This window comes from Melitaea cinxia, chromosome 29, assembly GCF_905220565.1.
Source record: "Melitaea cinxia chromosome 29, ilMelCinx1.1, whole genome shotgun sequence".
Classification (NCBI taxonomy): domain Eukaryota; kingdom Metazoa; phylum Arthropoda; class Insecta; order Lepidoptera; family Nymphalidae; genus Melitaea; species Melitaea cinxia.
Genome location: NC_059422.1, coordinates 3,447,615 through 3,471,727, shown reverse-complemented (window position 1 = coordinate 3,471,727; position 24,113 = coordinate 3,447,615). Strand labels below are relative to the sequence as shown.

The 24,113-nt window shown below is 34.8% G+C and overlaps 1 protein-coding gene across 1 annotated transcript in view; it reads right to left on the bottom strand.

The window, feature by feature from the left end:
• Positions 1 to 3,963: 3,963 nt before the first annotated feature.
• The window catches only part of LOC123667734, a 58,870-nt gene continuing 38,720 nt past the window's right edge, over positions 3,964 to 24,113 (bottom strand). Inside the window, exons 5-11 of the mRNA XM_045601574.1 lie at positions 22,182 to 22,361; positions 10,808 to 11,170; positions 8,749 to 8,926; positions 7,201 to 7,393; positions 5,534 to 5,638; positions 4,609 to 4,716; positions 3,964 to 4,143 (exon numbers count right to left, since the gene is read on the bottom strand). Of these exons, the coding sequence (XP_045457530.1) occupies positions 3,964 to 4,143; positions 4,609 to 4,716; positions 5,534 to 5,638; positions 7,201 to 7,393; positions 8,749 to 8,926; positions 10,808 to 11,170; positions 22,182 to 22,361 (1,307 nt within the window). The remainder of the gene's footprint in view (positions 4,144 to 4,608; positions 4,717 to 5,533; positions 5,639 to 7,200; positions 7,394 to 8,748; positions 8,927 to 10,807; positions 11,171 to 22,181; positions 22,362 to 24,113) is intronic.

Here is a 24,113-nt window from a genome sequence, read left to right as displayed (position 1 = left end):
GACTCACCTTTTTTAATGTACGATTTAGGTATTAAACTTAATATTTGCTTTTTTGAGTATATAGTTTTATTTTGAACTGTGTCACTTTCTTTGTGTACAACTTCTTCATTCAATGTGTGGTCGACAATAGGCTCTTTGGTGTATGAATCACTACTTTTATCATATTGTTCTTTTTTCAAAAGTGTTTCAGATGAATTCATATTTGAGGTTATTATTGGAAGTTGATAAGATTGACGATCTTCTCTGGTAAAGTGCAAATATCTTTGTAATGTTTGTAAGTATAAAATCCATTTTTTTTCTGTCGTCATCGTTACTTTTAAGAATATTTTGCATTTCTGTATCTAATCGAGATTTAGGATTTTCGTGACTCGCGTTCCTTTCATTTATTTTATCAATCAAACTTGGTTCCACCAGTAACATTTTCTTAGTGTGTTCCATTTTAAATAAGACCACTAACTAATCCACTTAATATAGAACCTAAAATAATAGGTAGAAATGCACCACCTTTTTGAACAATTATATTTTTTCTAACTTTGGTTGTAGTTTTACGAACAAGTTTGCGGAGTAATGTTATATATTGTTTTAAAAATTTTTTATCCTTTTCTTTTATTGGGACTTTGCCTTGTAGCACATTATGAATACACTCACATATGCAATTTATTTCATCTTCATCACATGATTTTAATAAAGCTTTTTGATGTTTTGGTTTTAAAGTTTGCAATGCGATGAGCAGTTCTTTATGTGTCTTTAAGGCTCCAGACATTATTTGTAAATGATAGAACTTTGTTGGTTCTTGTCGTATTTAAACCCTCTTTTCGGTACATAAACTGAACAGTTTTTGTCAGTTGGGAATATATTCGTCTTAAAACGATACATGTCATTAGTATTTTGTTTGAGATCTATCATTAAATAACCATGTGCCTCTGTCGTTGCATCTTTATAAGCTTCTTGTACAAATTTTACATTATCTGGTGAAACTTGACGAGCTAAATATCGAATTTGTGTTTTATCACGAGGGTTCTTAAAATAAATTATATAGTTCGAATTTAAGGAAATATCTCTCTGACCTTTTCCTTGATGAAACAGATTTTGAGTTATATAAAATACGCTTAAATTTCTATGATGACTACCCTTTGTAAATATATCTACAATGCGACCATCAGATTCTCTCATCAGATCATCTATTATAATCAAATTGGCCTCTTTACCATCAAACATACTTAAGTCAGGTAATCCTTGAAAGTAGTTAACATTTTTTAAATTGTATAAGGGTTGCATCTCATCAAAGCACCATGTTACTTGGGAAAAAGATGTGTTACATATTTCTTCCATATTATTAATAAATTTTGTAACAAAATTTGATTTTCCACAACCACTAGGTCCCGCAACTATTGCAGTGAATGGATGAATAAAATGTTTCATTTTTCCTTACGTGTGGATTAGACGAGGTACAAGAAAACAATAATCATTTTTTACTTTTTAAAACTGTTTTATTGATTCTTAAACTAAAAATTACAATAATACAATGGAGGTAAGAAAACAAATTTATTACATCTAAAAACAATTTAAAAATATATACATTCTGAAAATATTACACTTATGACAACAAAAATTCAAGTAAGTAAAGGATTGATTTTATTACATTAGAATACAAAAAGAAAGATAAACATGTTTTAAAAATTTAAAAGTTATTTACAATAAAACCACAAATATAAGAAAACAAATAAAAATAAACTATGTACCTATTATACTTTTCTTAATTTGTAATGACCCCACGCCAATGTATCGACTTGGTTTGGTAATATGTAGCGCTTGCTATCTTGGTATGACAAAAAAGTTTTATTGATTTCCTGAGTAAATATTGTGTGTTTAATTGATCTAAACCTATACATACTATGATGTTGAATATTTTTATTAAAAAGACAAGATTTGTAATTTCCTAATCCTAACTTTTTTGTTACACTTTTGTTTACGCCTTTGGCTTTTGCAACGAATTTTTGCAAATTTAGAAACCTAAGTAGCGAACCGTTAGAGTTAGCACAAAACGAATGAGTGCAATCGATTTAGATGACCCCATCACTTTTTTTTTAGGCGAGGAGCCATGTCGTATTCGTGTATTCTGGATCAACCGAAGGTTGATCCAGAATGCACGAATACCCACTACTATGAGCCCAAAGGTGTCTCAGTTGGTACGCCAAAAAAACGTAGCAACCACAGCTAGTATTAATATAAAAATAAAAATCTACATTGCTTGTATTAAAGAATCTTTTTATATTCCCTAATACGACATAGCTTATTAGTCTTGATTCCTAACTTTAATACTAACTTAGCAAAAAAAAGCGTGCCCTATGGAAAAAAATCTCATAAAACATGGAAAAATGCAGATCAAATGCTCATACCGTGTTATAAGAATCTATCAGATCTCATAGGCTCTCATAACCCTATATGAGAATTTGGTCTGCATTTGTCCATGTTTTATGAGACTTTTTCCATAGCGTAGCAACACGGAGGGTGCAGTTAGTATAACATAAAAGTAGCGTTCCATCATTTTCCAATCTCTAAGTATTGGTTGATGGGTGAAATAAACATTTTACGTCTATGAAATTAAAATATTATAATAAATTTACATTTATAATATATGGGCAAAACACATGAGTTCGAACCGTAATGTCTGGCGCGAACTTGGGGAGGCCTATGTCCAGTAGTGGACTGTAATAGGCTGAAGTGATCATGATGATGATGATGATAATGATTACATTCATAGTTGGAAAAAAAGAGTTAACAACTATATTTATGTAAGTAAATAAAACAAAGCTACGTAATTATGATTTTATTAATTTTGCACGTGGTTAAAGAAAAGTAAAACGAAAATTGTTTTGTGTCATATTTTCTTTTATTTTATAAACGTATAAAACATAATTTATATAAAAAACAGTAACTCTACAAATAAATTATATTACAAATTATTTAGACCACATAGTCTTTTTCATCCTAATTTAGGATTTTCACATAATTATTAGACTTACATTATAATAAAATGTATATTATAAAAAAAATATATTATTAATAATAATAAATAAAAAAAATATTTTTACACAAATAATCTATCAATAGACTAACAAAATCTCTTAGATATTGTATATTTTATTACATAAACGACTATTACCTTATTACGACTATTATATTATTATTAGTTACGTTACGTTTAGTTATAGCACCTATTTACAAAAATAATATAGAAAAGATGTTAAAAGAGATCTATTTTTTACATAAAATCAATTTAAAAACTGTTAATGTCAAAATCATATCACAGATGGTAAAATATGATTGGCAGGTAAGTGTCATTAATAGTTAATTATCATGAACAGGTAAGTACTATTCACTTTTATGTCAAATTTCAAAAACGTTCTATACAGTAAGTCAGTTAGTACAGTTTGATTTAAAAAAAAAAAGTTATTTTTAATGTTTTATGATGATTCAGTATATCACAGCAAAATATCTATTTCGAAGTAAATTTCTACGTAATTACTTCTTTGAAACTTCATTATAACTTTAGAATATTTTACTATAGTAACGAAGGTCTCGATAATTTATTTTCTATAAATTATATTATATTTTGAAATCCTAAGGTACTAAAACTGAAGAATATTAAGAGACACTGTTACATAAAAAGACAATTAAGTATATAATTTCATATCCAGTTTACAGCTTAGGTAAATCACAGCAATACTTCGTTCATACTTACCTGAGACGTAAGGTGAGTTTCGTTAACTCGTTTTTGCATCGCGTGTATTTTAAGTGTCGAAAATATATTTATTACATAAAGTCGTTTTATAAATATATACCGTATTATAAAATATTATTTACAATTTCAAGATAAAATTCGAAAGTGAGTTTTTTATAAGGTAATGTAACAAACTGACCTGAACGAGTCAGTTTGATTATACGAAATATATGAAAAATTTAAGTGCTTACTAGCTTATCTATCCATGGTACAAACTTTTGTATGTTCGTGTATACTCCTGGTAAGTGTTCTCTACCGCAACCGATACCCCATGACACAAGCCCTATGAGGGTGCTTCGCCCTTCGTACTTCATAGTCAGAGGGCCTCCTGAATCACCTTGGCATGAATCTCTACCTCCCTGAAGTATATAATATAATAAATATTAAAGAAAGTAATAGAATACATTATGGAATACTGGAATAAATAATGTAAGAAGCAAGTTTAGGTATTAAACAAGCTTAAGTTTTTTTTTTATAATTTAAATGATTTTTCTCTACTAATTTTAATATTTGTTGTTTGTTTTTTTTAGGCTACTTTAAAATGTTCTATAAATTATATTTCAGCACTTTTGTGTCCTAGAACATGGCACTTGCCATAGTGGCGAAAAACTCAAAATGACCAACAACAAACAATAAATATCCCGTTTTACATGAATAGTTATGACCTTATTAAGTTTAAATATCCTTATAATTTAAAGTATTTTAAACGGAAAATTGTAAAAAATGGCAATAGAGGTTTAATACTTTTTTATATTTAAATAGATAATTTATTTTAATTTAATAGGTTGAGTTTTCATTGATTTGGTAATTATTTGTAAGCTCACCTCTTTATATCCAGCGCAAAGAAAAACATCGTGTATAGTTTCTCTCCTGCCTGCAGCGCGGAACCAGCGCTGACAGCGCTCATTGGGTATGACTTCTACGTCTACTTCCTGTTGGGTAACACTTTTAAATTTATAAATGTATATTTAATATATTATTTTCTAACATATTACTAGGTCTCAAGAGATTACATCAAATATGAACTCAGTGAAATCTGTGTTCTCCTGTGGGTTATCGAGTTAATATACGAAATTGTTCTAAGTTTGATAAAATTGGACAATCAGAGTAAATATTTAGCTGTTTTTTTTTTGCTGATGGTAAGTGGATACCATATATTATGGAATTATGTTGTAAATAGACCCTACTCCCGACCATCACAGGGGCTCTGACTACTTACTCAATACAGGAACACAACACTATTTAAGAGAAGTGAAATTTATCTGTAATATTCTACAAGGTTGAGGTAGTTTCTCAGTCAAGCTGCTCCTACTTTTTAACATGATACTCTTATTGTGTCTTAAGAAGGTTATAAAAAGTAATAGATAAGTTATAATTGATCCCGCGTTGGCGCAACGGTCACAGCTATGGATTGTGCCTGTTGCGCTAGCGGTTGCGGGTTCGATCCCCGCAACCGTATGACAAACATTTGTATTGGCCATACAGGTATTTACTATAGTCTGGGTGCTTGTGCAGACCGTGTGGTCTCCCCACCGTGCCTCGGAGAGCACGTTAAGCCGCCGGTCCCGGTTGCTATCAAGTACACCTGATAGCGATTGTTACTCATAGTAGGGAATATATCCGCCAACCCGCATTGGAGCAGCGTGGTGGTCTAAGCTCTGATATTTCTCCTACTTGGGGAAAGACGCCTATGCCCAGTAGTGGGATATTACAGGCTGAAGCGACTGAAGTTATAATTATTTTCAATACCTGTAACACTGATGGGACTGTACTTTGTCCGTGTCTTGTTCGTCCCCACCCAGCTACGGTAGCCATTTTACCCGCTAGCTTCATTTGCTTCTGAGGGAGACACACCTGAAATACAAAAACATAGTATTGATAATTTTTTTACTGGCAAACTCTATTTATTTATATTTATATGGGGAACTTTAAATGTTTGATGTGATGATGAATTAGAAAAATCGAAGTTTAAATTAGTTAGTGTATATGTTTGAATATGTACATAGAATGATGGACACAGTATTAGAAGTAATACATTTACTAAAACACATTTACTCGTATGTTATCTTTCACTTAGATAATATGTCTGTGCATTTTTTAAGTAGACGACGTCATCTAATGTTAAATGGTTACCGTCGCCCATGGACATCTCTAACATAAGAGGAGTTACGCCTTTAGGAAAAAAATGTATTTACACTCGACGTTTGAAAATCCTCAAATTATAGCAGTCAAGGACAGGAGGTCTCAGGACAATGCAACATGTTGTTAATTAAAATTAGTTATGTAGAATTAAAATTTCTATTTTTTTTTTTAATTTTAATATAAATTTTCATCTTTCATTTTATCTCATTCTGATCGTATACTAAACTAGGTGAGACCGTGACTTCGTCCGCGTGGTATAGTGTCTTTGGACAGCATTTTTTGGATATATCTTTTGGTATATTTTGGATTATATAAACCGTCATTTTGGTATTTACATGTTCAACGTGAATGTTGAAATTGGCATAACTTTTTATCTATGAACCGATTGACATGAAATAAACACTTGATGCTTGATGAAACAATGTTAAGTGAAGCTTACTATAATATATTAGTGATAATCACATCTAATCAGATAAGCCGTTTCTGAGATTAGCGTACAAAAACGCACAAACAAATAGACAAAAGTTATAACAATCATTGTTTTGGGTGCTATTTTTTTGTGATAAAGGTACCAATAACTTTTTTATTTTATAGATCTTCCATGTACAGACAGCGATCCGTTACATTTTTATTATATGTATTGATAAAGTAAATCATCACTTCAGCCTATCGCAGTCAACTTCGCGCCAAAAATGGCGTGACCTCATGTGTGTTGCCCATAGTCACCACGCTGGGCAGGCGGGTTGGTGACCGCAGGGCTGATTTTGTCGCACCGAAGACGCTGCTGCGCGTCTTCAAACTGTGTATTTAAAAGCCAGTAGTTGGATAGCTATCCCGCCATCGGCCGGCTCTTTAACTTCCAAGGTGGTAGTGGAACTATGTTATCCCTTAGTCGCCTCTTACGATAACCAATGGAAAAGGTTTTTATGGTAAATCTTTTTTTTTAAAACTTTTTTATGGTATATATTTGCTCATGTATATACCAAGCCACTAATGTTACTTTATATTTCATCCCTTTTTTCTTCTTTATCTGAATTTTACTAATACTCGATTTTGCACACCTACAAACGTCTGCTCTTGTACGTCCTGAGGTTCGCTGGTAGAGAATGCTTTTAGCATTAAGCCCGCCTTTTGTACAATTTTTTAATGTTTTGTGCAATAAAATATTAATAAATAATAATAAATAAGGGGAGGGGGTGGCTATATTCTTCACTGCCGTAACCACACAGCGAGTTATAATATGGATAATAATAAAATAAGATATAAATACTCACAGGCAATATATGTTGCTTAAACACTACTCCTTTGTCGAGCTGGACTAAAGCTACGTCATTCCTAAAGTCCGAGGGCTCGTATGATGGATGGACCTCCTTTCTTTGGACCGCATACTCTTCATGGGAGTATCTTTCTCCAGCGTCACGAACATCCCATTCCCCGAGTCGTACACGCAGTTGAGAGTTTGGTGTGCTGGAAAATATAAAAAAAAAAACTATGATAAACATGTTTCAAAATGTTTCTGCAGATTTTAATTATTCCATTTAATCTGATTTGACTTAAGGAGTTTTTCCTTAGTGATTGTTAATCAACATTATAACTCACGATATTTTAATATAACAATTAATGTAGCAATTAAAAAAACTATGCAATAATTTTATTTATGCCAAATACGTAATTTTTTTTTCCGATAGTTAAATAAATTTACTACACCCATAACTGAGGTAGGGCACAGCAGGAATTTCCTGCTCAAAATATGGAGCAGCTCGACTGGGGTAGTACCTCGACCTTACAGAAGATCACAGCAAAATAATGCTGTTTATAAGCAGTATTGTGTTTCTGTTGGTGAGTAAGGTGACTATAGCTCCTGGGGATGGGGGGGGGGGTTATTAGGAATTTGGTCGCCAACGAGCTTGCGATGCTTCTGGTGTTGCAGGCGTCTATAAGCTACGGTAATCTCTTACCATTAGGTGAGCCGTACGCTTGTTTGCTAACCTAGTAACATTAAAAAAAAACACCCTAAACTCGAGGCGAGAACTTATGTCCCTAGGACAGAAAGTACCGTCACTGTACTGTATCATACCGTTACTGCTCCAAGAGACTTGTCAATAATTATATTTGCTCGCAAATAAAAACAAACCGACTCCTATTTACATCGATCAGAAATACAACGTAGGTAATGAAAAAAATATTGAATTAAATATGCATTATCGGGCATAACTTAAAAGTACTCGTCAGATGTCTATCGAATTTAAAACACATGACAAGCATCAGTAAAAAGTTATAAGGTAATACACATAAGGTAATACCCATAAAAATATAAGGTAATACACATAAAGATTCAGTCAAATTGAGAGTGTTAAAGTACGTGCGCACAGGCGACGGGAGCACCAGTTACAGAGCGAGCGCAGCGGCGACTAATTCAATTATTATCCATGATGCCGAACCGTCCATAGTTTTATATATTTTTATAATTTATATACAACAGTATATGATACAAAGAAATACAGTCCATTTCATTGACCAGCATCGGGTAACCAGTTTTGCCTAACCATTGCGGCACAGGGCACTGGTCCTAACAGAAAAGCTCTTCCTTTTTTTTAGGTCGGTTCCGCCTGTAATATCCCACTACTGGGCATAGGCCTCTTTCCCCATGTAGGAGAAGGATCAGAGCTTAATCCACCACGCTGCTCCAATGCGGGTTGGCGGATATATTCCCTATTACGAGTAACGATCGCTATCAGGTGTATATGATAACAACCGGGTCCGACGGCTTAACTTGCTTTTTTTAGGTCAGTTCAAATTATCATTACAGAAATATAACTCACGTAGCAACACAATGCGCAGCAGTAACCACCCATCTATCAGATATTAGGGCACCGCCGCAAGCCAGCTTCTTGCTCAAAAACCCAGACTTGATTAGAGCGGCTTGCCAGGGATGGGATCCGAAACCAGTGGAATGACCTCCGACTATCCTGTTTGAACGTGTGTAATGTTCACCACAACCTGGAAATTTATGATTAGTAATGAGTGTTTTTTATTGATTTTACCATCGTCAGATACTATTTCGTGAAAATTATATGATAAAAAGTAATCTAGCCTTTATTCTGAATTTTCAGATATCTGAAATTTCTTTAGAACATATATAGTACTTTCTGTATGAAAAAGTAGCAAACATATATATATTCATCTACATATTCATTTCTATATTTATACTGACTTTAACACGATAATGTTAGTGACACACTAATATACTAATGTGTCTAAACGCACTTTTTATAGAACCAACAGGACTACCATTCTCGATTGAAATTTAGGCTTAATTAAGGCTATAAACTAATAAGTAGAACAGTCATAACAAAATCAAATAAAATCAGAAGGTAATCTAACCAAATATGTAAATTTTATGTTCCGTAAATATTTAAGTATAAACAGTGTTCCATGACGTATAAAAAAGTAGTAATATTAATTATGTTAAACGTGTCTTTGTAAAATTTTCTCTATTATTAAGTTGTCAAATGTATTTGTAACTATTTCTTACAGTTTCAATCTTGTAGAATTTATGTTGGTATACTAGGTATGCATAATACTATTACAAAGAAGAATGATTTGTTCCTAAAATAAATACAGAAATAATAGATACTATTAACCCTCTAAACCTTAACATAAGAAGCCTTAACAAAACAGTCAGAGAAATCTAGCAAAAGTCGTTAAATACTTCTGGGGATACACTTAAAACATTAATTAAAATAACATGTCATAACTGACATTCATTAATTCGGCGTGATCACAATTACCTGTTACCTGACTAAGCAACACCAATTATGCACTTTTATACACCAGATCCAATCTCCATTGAAGCTTTTACATATGCGTAAATATTTTTTAATTGGTCATTATTGTAATTTATACTTAACCTGCCTATATAATGGAATAAAACAAAGCATATATGCGCTTGCTGCTTGAATATTTTAGCTAAATTCCATTCCAATTAATATTTAAAGGCAATTTCAAGTAAATTCGATTTATAAATCGTAAAAGCGTGTGCTGTACAAACAAACAGAAGGGTGCATGATGTTTATGAAAACGCAGTGCAGTATTAACAAGCAAGATATAAACGGCCATTTACAAGAAAATTCAAGAACATTCTAGAACGATAATTTTGATACCTAAACAAAAAATTGTGTAAAATTTTCGATCAAATACAAACTAACATTAAAAATATTTTACCAAAAAGGTCTTTTTTTGCTTTAAAACATAACAATGGCTAACGATAAAATTATACACAAAGGTCATAGACCTTACATAGCCATATCTAAATTCAGTTTTAACAGATCAAAGCTAGCTTTGGTTAATTGTATTACGTAATTGTTTTTTTAAGGTATTTGATTACTGTGATTAAAAAATTATAAAATTTATAAAATAATAATAATAATAATAATAATAATACACTTTATTGTACACCAAAAAAAAAACAGAAATATTTTACATTAAATATTTTAAATTATGTAGTATTTTACCACAAAAGGGGAAAAAACAGTCGGCATTAGTGTCGACCATGAAGATAATTAAATTTAACTCTTAAAGCAACTTGTGCAATTCAACAGTTCAATTTTTATACGGCATTTAAATTTGATTGTTACAATTAGAATTCCATTAAATAATTACAATGAGAAAATGATATTTTATTTTGTAACTATAAAATATTTTCTTCACTAAATATAATAAAATATCTTTATATTGCTAGTAATAAAATAATAAATATTTGCAACAATCTCCTGTACTATAAAAATAATATACAATGTTAATATTTATTGAGTTCTTGAATTTCCTCATCACCCAACTAAGAAGAGATAATACAACCCGATTTTAGAAAACAAATCTCACCCGGGTAGCTAGGTCTCGGTGGCTTATGACCGTTTGTGTGCACAGGTACATAACCATCATCACCGTCCGGTTTATTCGAACCTATATCCGGGTAGAAACTATCCGGTAAACGTGTCGTGCTTTCATGATATGACGGTTTAACGTGGTAATAGTGATTCTGATCGTAGTCTTGTGTGTTCCAGTCTGGTTTCTGGAAACCGTTTTGATCCGGTTCTGGGCGATTGTTGACCGGTTTTGGGCGGTTGTAGTGCGGTTTCGGTCGGTTTGTGTCCGTGTAGATGATGACCGGTTGCTCGTATTGTGTGTTTGTTTGGTAATCGAACGTTTCGTGTGGGAATGTACCGATGAGTTCTATTAGGTCACCTGTTGTCAAAGGTACAGTTTATTGTTTATCACTAACTTATACTATATATCTATATATATTATATTGTCTACATAAACATTTTAAAGTATGTAAATGAATTGTGCAATATGTGTATTGTACATTATATACTTTTATGGATTGTAAAATATGAGTATAGTAAAGCTTAAAGTTAAATCTATGACTGCCTACTACATATATACGATTTGTCTATGTTATCAAAGCCTCTGAACATAAAACAATCAGGCACAAGTTTAATTATATTTTATTTTATCCCATAAAGGGTAAGATGTAATTTTAAACTTCGAACGAAGCATTACTTGCCTATTATAAAAGTTACTTAAAATTTATTTCGTAAAAAGTCTTGTTATACCTACTATAGGATCAAATAAGGAAGTCTACAATTTTATTATTAAAAGTTTGGCGTCTTTTAAAGCGGGATGTGTATCTTGCTTTTAAAATACGCAAGACTGGACTTCTATTGGATAGTGTAACAAATAGAATGACACCAAAATACCCATGCAAAGTCAGTTACTTCACATATAAAGATAGGTCAATTAAAACAGTTAACATAACAAATTACACTTTTTAAACTATGCGTTATTACCAGTAACTTTTACAATGATTATTACAATCAAATTTTATTGTTTCCTATTATAGCTGTCATTTCCTAAATTCATGTAACACGTTACTTTATACACTACATTTCTAGTTGTATAAGTATCGTGTAGTAATAACTTCTAGAAGTATTGTATAATTGATAATTACTGTAATGTTATTTACGTGCAAAAGTTATTCGTTTTTATGCGATAATATCAGGATATAGCGGTCCGTTTAACGCTAGGTTCCTATTTTCAACGACTCGCTTTGTTTATGTGGGAAATGTATAAACTAAATAGTATTGTGTTATCAAACTATCCAAAAACAGTTTATACTTAAAAAAAGAGTAACTGCGGAGTTTCTTGCTGGTTCTTCTCTACAGAATCTACATTCCGAACCGGTGCTAGCTTCACTTTTAAAAATAAATAAAATTTTAATTTGTACAATACAAATACTCTTTATTGTACACTATCAGAGAAAAATTTTACACCGTAAAAGAAAATATAGACATGTACAAAAGGCGGTCTTATCGCTAAAAGAGCGATCTCTTCCAGACAACCTCTAGCATGAAAAGGACATGACATTGTAATTTGAGGATTTGAAGGGGATTTTGAAGCTCATTTAGATAAAGATATTTTGATTTTGATTTTGAATTATACTGTCAGTCACTATGTTTTATATTATTTTTAAATAGATTCTCTATATTCAACTCTGTCTAGCATCATTACTATTAAAATAAATGTATTACTACATATTTAATCCTCTGTTATTTTTAATCCTCTGTTTGTGTCTGTTGTTATGTCTGTATTAATTAAATCTATTATTTTACAACACTTGTAATTTAAGTATTTAGTGTTCGAAATTTAAAGTATAGTAAGAAAAACGAACCGTCATCTGAATACAGAAACCAAGTTCTAAATAACCTTAAATGATATCTTAAATGGTTTCCTTAAATGATTTCTTCTTTACTAGTATTTCAATTATTTTAAGATTGATAGGACAGTTCTAAACATTCGGTCAATCATCTGATCTAGAAGAGTATTGTACTAAAGTTGACTAAAAATGTGAACTAATCTAAAAAATATAGTCGCATAATGGGGGTGAAATCACATAGTTACATACTATAGATAAAGAGTAGTAGAAGTAATAAAAGATTAGAAAGAAATACTTTCACAAATAGTAAGTAAATACATTAGAAAAGTTAGTAATTATTATTAATAATAAAAATTTGTTTGAGTAGGGTATTAATCATTTTATAGTATCAGTTTGTAAGACAAATTTGCGTCTCTCCGATCAACTCGTACATACGTTTATATTAATACTAGCGGATCCGGTAGACGTTGTCTTGCCCGGAAAACAGCTACCAAATTTGATTGCTTACATACTAATAGCAGCGCCACCTACCGGGTCCATTTGAGATGAAAACAACCCTATCACCTAAGTTGGACTAAATTACAGACGCTTACAAAATTTGATAAAAATTAGTTCAGTAGTTTCGGATTTACATACCGATAGCAACGCCACCTCCTACCGGATCCAATTGAGATAAAAACTTCCGTATCTCCCGAGGTGACTCAAATTACAGATTCTTACAAAATTTTATAAAAATTGGTTCAGTACTTTCGGAGTTTACCGTTAACATACATCGTGACACGAAATTTATTGACTATCGCCAACCCTACGTGAGTCAGAATCATTATTCGCGACCTATAATCAAATTCGGTAACACTATAATTACGTATATTAGCCGTACTTTCCAAGCTTAGATAACTTATACCGGATACACTATTACCTTTTTTTTAAGTGTCGTCCAAATCCATTGTGTTAAGACGTACCACGCTCGACTAGGCGTGATACTCTGACTTTCACCGGATTTCTCTTAAATAATAGGATCGTCTCTGACCAGAAAATTGGGCAATTTCTTTTTAATTCGATGTTATTTTCTTTTGTTTTTCGTAATCTACTTATATACCAATTATGTAATTATAATGAAACTAGTTGATTTATTAGATAGTTAAATTTTGCGATGTCTGGAAGGTAAAATTATATTATAACTGGTAACACAGTTAAATTGTGTTTTTACTAGGAAAGTTTTGGGGTAGTTCTGATTTCTTTCATTTTATATGTATTTTCGGGTGCTGGATCCGAATCTGAGGTTTGCGGACGAAATTTTGTGACGCAACATTGAAAACAATCACAAAAACGCAAAAAAACTGCTTTTTTCAGTCTTTTGCCTAAAACTCGAAAACTATTAAACTTTAATACAAAGTTTGCTTACATAAATTAAAGAACTTAAAATTCTCTACAAATATAAACATTTGTTTTTTTTTTTTTTCAAACCAATCGTTCGGTCTCAAATGCGAGTTGAAAATTGGCAATTTTCAGCAGTCTCTGCAAAACCCCACTTTTCACATTCCAAAACGTTATTTGGTATTAAACGCTTGAAAAAAACTGTTATATCGAAATTATCAAAATTCAGTATCAATACTCTAACGAAATAAAACTTATAGTATATATATTAATAATATTACAAATTATAATATGCCAAAGTTATATGAGCCGTTGATTTTTAGAATTGGCTGAGGTTCTTCAGTGAGGCGTAAGCCATATTGCCACCGAAGAACTTCAGCCAGGACCAGGTCGGTGTTTTAGGCGAATAAGTGTCTATACCTATTATGTAAAGATTATATTGAAATGGGAACATTTCTGAGATGCTTTAGACCAATATTATAAACAGACGTTAGAATAATAAATATGAAATACGGATGCGAATAATTTAAAAGTAATTGTTATTTTCTTATATTTGTCTTCTAACTAATTCTATAATATTTACTACAACCTTGGCCTATTAATGAATCACGATGATAGAGGAAGTTATGATATATGATGTGATGAATTGTAGACGAAATTATAATGCCAGGCACGGATTCTTATCCAAACTGATATTACATACATACATATAATCACGCCTCTTTCCCATAGGACTAGGTAGAACCACTTTTTTCTACTTGCTACGGTCCTTACATGCTTCTTTCGCTTCGTCCACTTTCATTATTCATTTCATACATGCTCTTCGGTTAGGTTAGGTCGGGTAGGTACTCTTGACGTTGCCTTTTTTCAAGACGTCCCTTATTTGGTCTTGGAACGTCCGCCTAGGTCTACCCCTTCCAACCCTTCCATCCATACTCGTCTTATACACTTTTTTCGTTAATCGTTCTTCACTCATTCTCTCGACATGACCAAACCATCTAAGCATACCTTTCTCAATTTTTGTCACTACATCTTTCAGACCACAACGTTTACTTATCTCACTGTATGTTACTGTGTTCAGAAACATGACTTGTTTTGTGAAGTTATTCTACATCATAAACATTTTCATATATTATAGATGGAGATACATTCTATGACAGGACACAGATATGATTGATGAGAGATATGACTGAGGTGTAACTGAGATATGACGGACGTATGACAGCATAGGCTGTTACGTTTCCTGAATAAAAATAAAGAAAGTTTTAAACAACAATTAGAATTTTTGGCTGTTCAGTGACGTACAATTTTTTGACGAGATTTAGCGTTGCTCTCATACTGTTACTAAAGACATACTGTAACCGTGAGGTACGATACTTTGACGATAGGTACGTTGTTTTAAAAGCAGTTACTGGTTTGGAACTGCTCATGACAATTATTTTTATAGGTTGTAGAGCTTTAAGTGGTATGACTAAATTAATAGCATTGGGCAGTATTTTTTTAAGTGAAACTTTTTGGCGCACGCTTGACTTGGGGAGTAAGCTTGTGGATGCGTCACGAGAGCGTTATGATAAGTGTAATCTGGCGAGATGAACGGAAGTTGAGAGGGAGTATAAGTTAGTGAAGACAGAAAGAGAGAGTTACGATACGATACGATATATTCAAAGAGTTTTACTTCAGTCGTGTGGTCTAGAGTACACTCGTTTTTTTAAACTAGCTGCGGAAATTTTTGGCCATTATTTTCTGCAAATTCTACATTCAGAAACGGTGGTTGCTTCACCTTTAATTAATCAAATACTTAACTATAATATATAATATATATAATATATATATATAATAAAAAAGTGTTTTTTTTTTTGTAAAACAACGTTAAAAAGTACTTTTTGCTTTTGATACGTCTTCGCTGCTTAGTACTTAAGAAATTAAAAAAGATTAAAAACTAGTAATAAAACCGTTTTAAAATTACACAATAAATAATAAAATAAAGAAACGGGGTCATAATATCTTATGTAATGTAATAAAAATACAACCGTTCCTTTGAGAATGAGAAAGCAAGCGTAATAGATTACGAAATGCACTAAAGATTTAATAAAACGTTAAAATTCAGATCCGGAAATAATACGCTCACTAATTGTGGTGAAGTTCGAACAAAATTCGCGTAAACTTGTTTGGTTCAGTGTACAATTTATGTGAGGAAGCGATTTTATTAATGATTTTAGTTTGAAGTTAAATAGTTTTTTTTTGAGTAGTTGTTTTGTGTGTTTGAGTTAGGGCAACGTCTTAACAATAATAATTTTTGCAATTTTTTTAATAGTAATCGTAGTTAGATGGTCTATAGAAATTCGAAGTAAGTCTAGACATAGCAGCACATTGCTGGTCTTTGAAAATAATAGGGGAAACAGAAAATAAATATTATTATAACACATATGATATCCATACTGAAGTTTAAGTTTACTAATAATCCCCTCGAGTGTATAATAAATACACAACGTAATACGTATGTAGAGAAAATATTTGAATACTACACAACCCAACTTAAGCGCCTTAAAAGCAGTAAATATGCTTTTCATCGTAATAATATTTGGTATAAAGATAACGATGACGATTTAGCTTCTAACGTCCCACTGCTGAGTATAGGCCTCTTTTTCCTTTAGCTTAATCTGCTCTACTGCGGGTTGGCGGATATATTTCCTTCTATGAAATGACAGCTTAACGTGTTCTCTAAGGCGCGGCGGGAAAACCCACAAGGATAGATATCCAAATCGAAAGGAAATACTTCTACACATACAAATATCGATCCCGAGCAGGAAGCAATAGTCACTCTGGTGTAGTGATGCTTGAAGGCACCTAAACACCGACGGTTCTCGACTTCGTTATTAAGTTTATATTATCTAGTAAATTAAAATTTTATCGCTGTAAGCTTATAACTTGCACAAGCGACAATACGGATTCTATTGTGTTCGTACGTAACACAGTTTCATAATTCAATGTCTCGTCTAAAAAGTTCGCCATTTCGATATGCAAGAAAAATCTGGGTCAGTTTTGAAATAGCTTCTGTCAAGAGGAGTGGCACTCAAAATATTTGCGATTGTTCTAAGATGCACTTTCCAAACCCGTGATAATGTTCTTTATACTAATACTATTTATATGTACAAAATAAAAAAAATTACACTCTTGCCAGCACTTCTTCCTTAACTACTATCAATAATGCATGAAAGACATTGCTATATGCGATAAAGCCGCTTTTGCAGACTTAATTATATTTACAATGGTTCTAAATTGTATCTATTTTTCTGTGTGCAATAAAGTTTCAATAAAAGAACATACACAGAACAATCACAAACTCTCAGACCGCAACTGATACAGGACAACATTAGAATTTCATCAATGTAAAGAGCTTAAAAATAGTCAATAATTGATAAGCTTATTTATGCTTTTAATTGTAGATATTATATGTAAAGGAAAAATTATTATTTATTTGAATTTGGATATTTGTACAAGTATTCCCTTCCGGGTTGGATGTCTGTACTTGTAGATCTCCCCACCGTCCCTCGAACAGCGTATATATATATATATATATATATATATATATATATATATATATATATGTCACACCCGGACTCGAGGCGGGAGTTGAACCTACAATCCGCGGAGCAGAAAGCGGGGTCACTGCAAACTGCGTTAACGGGCTAGTTAAGTGGGTAATATAGGCACTTATAATGATGTAGTTGGCAAAGTAAGCTGGCATGATTATTGTATTATTTAATAATAAATTTCTATTGGGATAGTCTTATGCGATATAGAGCCTTGAATTTAATTCGAAGAAAGCATCATAGCGGATGGAAAGCAACTTAATTTTTTTCAAATAATAATTTCGTGTGACGCAAAACATTACATTTGAAAACGCTTTTTACAAAATGCCCCAAGATCCGGCTTATCTTAAATCTGGTCTTGTTTTGAAATTCTCACACTTATTATCAAAAGTGCTCAAAACAGGTCAAAGCAAGTTTTGCGTCCAAAAGCTAGCTTTTTTAGCCTGATATTTAACAAATGAGTCAGGGGTATTCTTTACAATCACTTGTCCAGTGATTGCTTAAAAGGATACACGGGTATGCGACCCCGGCTTCCCGAGCTACTATTGCGGACTCCCAACTTTGTGAAGCAATAGTATCCCTTCCTTTCTCTCATCTTTCCCGATTCCACAATCTCCTGTTACCTTTTCTTCCCACATATTTTCTCCTTTCCCCTTATGGCGAGGTAGGCGTCTTTAGCATTGGTTTGCAACCTTCCTAGGAGAAGGAAACTCCGAATTTAAACCCGGAACTGGCTACCCCGTAAGGCGTGAGTAGGATGCAATCCGAAAAACGGCAGTAGCCTGCAACCGATTCGGTGGCTCTGCACGTATTGGCATGCCATTCCTGCGAGTCAAGCTGGAGAGGTCGAGAGGATGGCACAGGTCTTGGGCAACCCTGCGTTATCTATATGCGTCCCAGGCGATGCAGTGTCTGTGGAGAGGAAACTCCACCCACGTCGTTCCGCGGCGTGGAAAGTAACACGGGGAGTGACAGTCACCGGTTTTAAGCCAGCACAAATGGACGTAAGTGTAGGCGCCAGGGGTCACTCTTGACAGTGGGAGGGTCCATCGTAGATCCACTGATCAGTTACCGCCCGCTTCAAACTGGGCAGCCCCCAGTCAATATGGTACTGGTCCGTCCCGGCATCGTATGTTCCCCTGGGGTGTTGGGAACATAGGGTTTCACCCGACAAACGGTGCTGTGTTGTTTTACACCCGCGAATAAACAGCGAAAAGGAAAAAAAGGAACCAACAAAGCAACCATTTCCATGCGCTTCAGTACTTGGAATGTCCGTACAATGAGGACAGGTCTCCCCGACAGCTCGGAGACTTCAGATTACGCATTTCAACTGCGCAAAACAGCTGTTATTGATCTGGAACTTGCACGCCTTAACATTTCTATTGCTGCACTACAAGAAACCAGGCTTCCGGATGAGGGCTCATTGCGAGAACAAAACTACACCTTCTTTTGGAAAGGCAAGGACTCAAACGAACACCGTGAACATGGCGTGGGCTTTGCAGTCCACAATACTTTACTAAATGCCATAGAAACACCGCGGGGTCTGACGGAGCGTATAATGGTCTTACGGCTTAACACTAAATGCGGCTTTGTTACTTTAATTTCCGCTTACGCCCCTACACTAACCTCGACTGCGGAATCTAAAGACGTCTTTTACGACGATCTGTGCAACGCTGTACGCAATGTACCGCCCGGGGATCGATTGTATATACTGGGTGACTTTAACGCACGTGTGGGACAGGACAACGCCACCTGGCCCGAATGCCTTGGCTATCATGGCGTGGGTAAGCAAAACGAAAATGGCCAACGTCTACTAGAGTTTTGCTCTAAATTCCAGCTGTGTGTCACAAACACTTATTTTAAAGGAAAACTAATGCGTAAGGTCTCCTGGAGGCACCCCCGGTCTGGTCATTGGCATCAATTGGACCTTGTCTTAACCAAGAGAGGAGATTTGGGGAGGGTCGCCCATACGAGAACGTTCCACGGCGCGCAATGCGACACGGATCACTCCCTAGTGGCTAGCAAAATACGTCTTTCGCCAAAAAAGATTCATTCCTCCAAAACCCCTGGACGGAAGACCTTAAACCTTCCCAAAACTAGGGATCCTGAGTTAGTGGAGTCTTTTAGTTCAACCGTGCGACATCAGACAGCTACTTGGGATGTGAATGCTCCTATAGAAGTGGAATGGGAATCCATCAAGGAGCTGCTCACCAAAACTGCTGGTAAAGTTTTCGGATATTGTAAGGTAAAATCATCGGACTGGTTTTTCGAAAACCTAGATCAGCTTCAGCCTTTAATTGACTCCAAGCGACAGGCTGCACTCAACTACCATTTTGATCCCTGTGAAGTCACACGCGCTGAACTCTGCACTGCAAAATCTTCCCTCCAGCGAACTTGCCGTCAGTTTGCCAACGCGTATTGGATGGACCTGTGCAGAAACATCCAGGATTGTGCGGACGCAGGAAACTTTCGTGGTGTTTACGAGGGGATTAGAATGGCTATCGGCCCTGCACAAAAGAAAACGGCTCCTTTGAAAGAGATCGACGGCTCTATTATAACCGACAGTAGTCGTCTGCTGGAAAGGTGGGCAGAACACTACACAGAGCTTTATTCTCAACCAGCCGAGATCAGCCACGTAGCAAGGGAACTTATTCTGACATTACCGGTTATGGCTGAGCTCGATAGCCTGCCTACCATTGGAGACCTTCATGCGGCCGTTCTGCAGCTTAAATGCAACAAGAGTCCCGGGGTAGATGGTATCCTCACAGAACTCCTAAAACTCAAGTGTGTGTTACCACTTCTGCATAACTTTCTGGGCAAATGCTGGGAGGAGGGGCGATTTCCTCAGGATATGCGAGATGCAAATATTGTTACATTGTATAAGGGGAAAGGAGACCGCGGCGATTGTAACTCTTACCGCGGCATATCTCTTCTTAGCATCGTTGGCAAACTATTTGCAAGGGTCATGTTGACTAAACTGCAAAGTCTTGCTGAACGGGTATACCCTGAGGCCCAGTGTGGCTTTCGCTCTGAACGGTCAACCACGGACATGATTTTTACCCTTCGGCAACTTCAAGAGAAGTGCCGAGAGCAGAACACGCCCCTGCTGATCGCATTTGTTGATTTAAATAAAGCTTTCGATACGGTGAGTAGGGAGGGGCTATACATCGCGCTTGAGAAAATAGGATGTCCCCCAAAACTGCTGAAGCTGGTGAAATCTCTTCACGATGACACGAAGGGTACCGTTATCTTTGATGGCCAAATGTCCGACGCTTTCGACATGCGAAGAGGGGTTCGCCAGGGCTGTGTGTTGGCACCCACTTTGTTCGGCATATTTTTCTCCTTGCTGCTGAAAGTTGCCTTCGGTGATGCACAACAGGGAGTTCACCTACACACAAGAGCGGATGGGAAATTGTTTGGTACCGCCCAGTTGAAATCTTCCCGTAAACGAGAGGATTTATATATCGATAGTCTGCTCTATGCCGACGACGCAGCCTTCGTGGCGAAAACTCCCGGGGAGCTTCAGACTTTGTTGGACAAGTTTACATACGCATGTTCGCTGTTCTCCATGTCCATAAATGCAACGAAGACCGTAATTCTAGCGCAGGGCTACACCTACCAGCCTTCTATCTTGCTGGAAGGCGAACCCTTGAAAGTAGTCGACAAGTTCTGTTACTTGGGGTCAACTGTGTCGAACAATCTTTCCATTGACGGAGAGATTGATATCCGCATCGGCAAAGCGGCCACGACGTTCGGCAGGCTGCGTACAAGAGTATGGAATAACAAACACCTTACCGCAAAGACTAAGATGATAGTCTATCAAACTTGCATATTAAGCATACTCTTGTACGGAGCCGAAACCTGGACGTCGTACGCCAAACAAGAGCGAAGACTTAACACTTTCCACATGCGCTGTCTCCGTAGCATACTTAACATCACGTGGAAGGACAGAGTAACAAATGAGAGAGTGTTGGGGATTGCACAGCTTTCTAGCGTTGTCGCTCTCCTCAAACAGAAACGCCTGAGATGGCTGGGACATGTACACCGAATGAGCAGTGCGCGTTTGCCCAGACAAACCTTATTGGGCCAAATTGCGTTTGCAAAGCGTAACGTGGGGCGACCTATGCTGCGTTTCAGGGATTGCGCTAAACGTGACATGGTTGCATTTAACATTGATCGCAACTCTTGGGAAGACCTAGCATCGAACCGCAATGAGTGGCGGAAGACCATCTTCACGGGTTGCAAAACCCACGATAGCACCTGGTTCGAAGACCTGGCTCAAAAGCGTGCAAAGAGACACAATCGCGGGGGGGCTCCTCCACCGATGAATCCCCAATATGTGTGTCCAAAGTGTGGACGAATGTGTCGTTCACGGATTGGCTTATTCAGCCACGAACGGCGTTGTCGCATAAATAACACAGACACTGATTAAATCATCTGTCAAGATGTTACAGGCCATTACTATTTAACCAAAAATATTACTATTTTATTCAAAGGCATCTTTAACATGGAACTCCTCAAGTAAGCTAAGTAGTACTTATAGCAATTATAGTTTAAATTCGAAACTTACTGGCATTGTGCACAACTGGTGCTATTTCACTTGGCCGTTCCGTAGTATCCTTGTCCACACAGCATGCCCAGATCATACCGCCGGAACAGAGGTCCATTGGCTTACCTCCACCTAGCACGCAGGATATACTTAAGCCGCAGGGGTACCTCGCTCCTCGGTATCGGCAGGTTTGAGGTATCACTGGAACAAAAACGATTGTATAAGTTTTGTGTTATCCGTGATAATTGAGTCACTGTATATCGGGTCGCTGAAGATCTGTTCCACAATGACAGTCGCGAAAATTTCCGTGACAGTAAAGTTATAAAAATACTGTATAACAACAATCTAGGCTAGTGTTTTCGCTTCGTTAAGTTAAATAGTTTTGTCATTTGAGAAATAAAATAATAACGTTTAAAACTCTATAAAAAGAGATGTATTTCTACTCAAGATTAGGTGATAGATAAAGCAGCAAGGAGTTGGTATATGTAAAATTTCTCCTTAGACAGCTAATCCGTGCAGGTTTAGTATTATGTTAAATTATTTTATTTTTTATTTTTATAGGTTCCGCAAATGAAAAATTAAAGTCGAAGCTAGTTTTTTTTTTTTCAAAACCTCGCGTTTTGTCTTTTTTCCAAAAATAAAGTTTTATCATTTCTAAATTTTGTACAACATTACGGTTTTACACATTTAGGCAACCCTGACGTTTTGTCCTCCCCTTGTAAATATTTAGGTTGTGTCACCATAGCTAAAATGAAATTGATTAGTCACTGCATATTTTTGGCGATCTCGTATCCGTAAAAGTTACGTGCTTGCTATAATAAGAATTAATTATGTATGGTGCGTTATCAAGGTAAATAAAATTTGATTTAGTTTGTAATATGTATAATATTTTTTTAATCAAGCAATCAATCACTCAATCAATTGAATGGTTGAAAGATTGATTGATTGATAGATATTTGGTACTGGATAAATAATTTTGTTGCAATTTATTTTAGCGTAAGTCAAACTTTTTCAGCATCTTCCACGACGATTCATGTTTCCTATCAACTTGAATATAATATCTTCTATCAGTAATTTAAAATGTACTTTTAATTAAAGAGAAAATGACATATTTCAATTCATTACGCGAAAAATGATATATAACTATATTATCATATCAACGTAACAGAATTTAAATTATTCTAAACTACAAATCATATATGGTAATTAGGAAAATAAAAAACAAAACCATTCGCGTGTTTACAACAACATGATCAGTGATAGTAAAAGTGCGCGCGTGGAGAAATTGATCTATAGCGGCCGTTCACCGCCATATTGAACTATGATTGCGTGAATTATGTCGTTTATGTAAGCATTATGCTTTATGATGTCAATTTCTGTTCATTCTTGTCGACTCGTCTTATGAATATAAAATTTATTGTATAGATGATTTCAATAAGATATATTATATTGTCTGTAGTATTATGCAATATATTGTCTGTGGTTTTACTGTTAGCTGTGGTAAAATTATGACATGAACTGTCACATAAACGTCAAAATATAAGAAAAACTCACTTCACTTAAACATTGTTAACGACTTTTTCAAAGAAATATATATACTTTTTTTGTCATTTTCTTATATTTAATGCGTCTATTTATTCATTAATTACACGTATTTATAGATTAAGTTTATAATTAAGATGGTGAACATATATGTAAATGCGATTTTTATCGTACAATCTAGTGAAGTTAACAGTAAAAAGAACAATATGAGCGCATTAAACAAACTACTTTCTTCAGAGTATTAGATTTTTACTCGACTCAGATGTGTTTCATCCTACACAATTCAGTAAATTCTATATTTTTAACTTATTTATTTTTTAGACATATGGACATATATTTAACCTTGGGCCAGCAGAGCATACGTACAGGGAATGTGAAAAACTAACCGATTTGTATGTAAGAAAAAAAAGG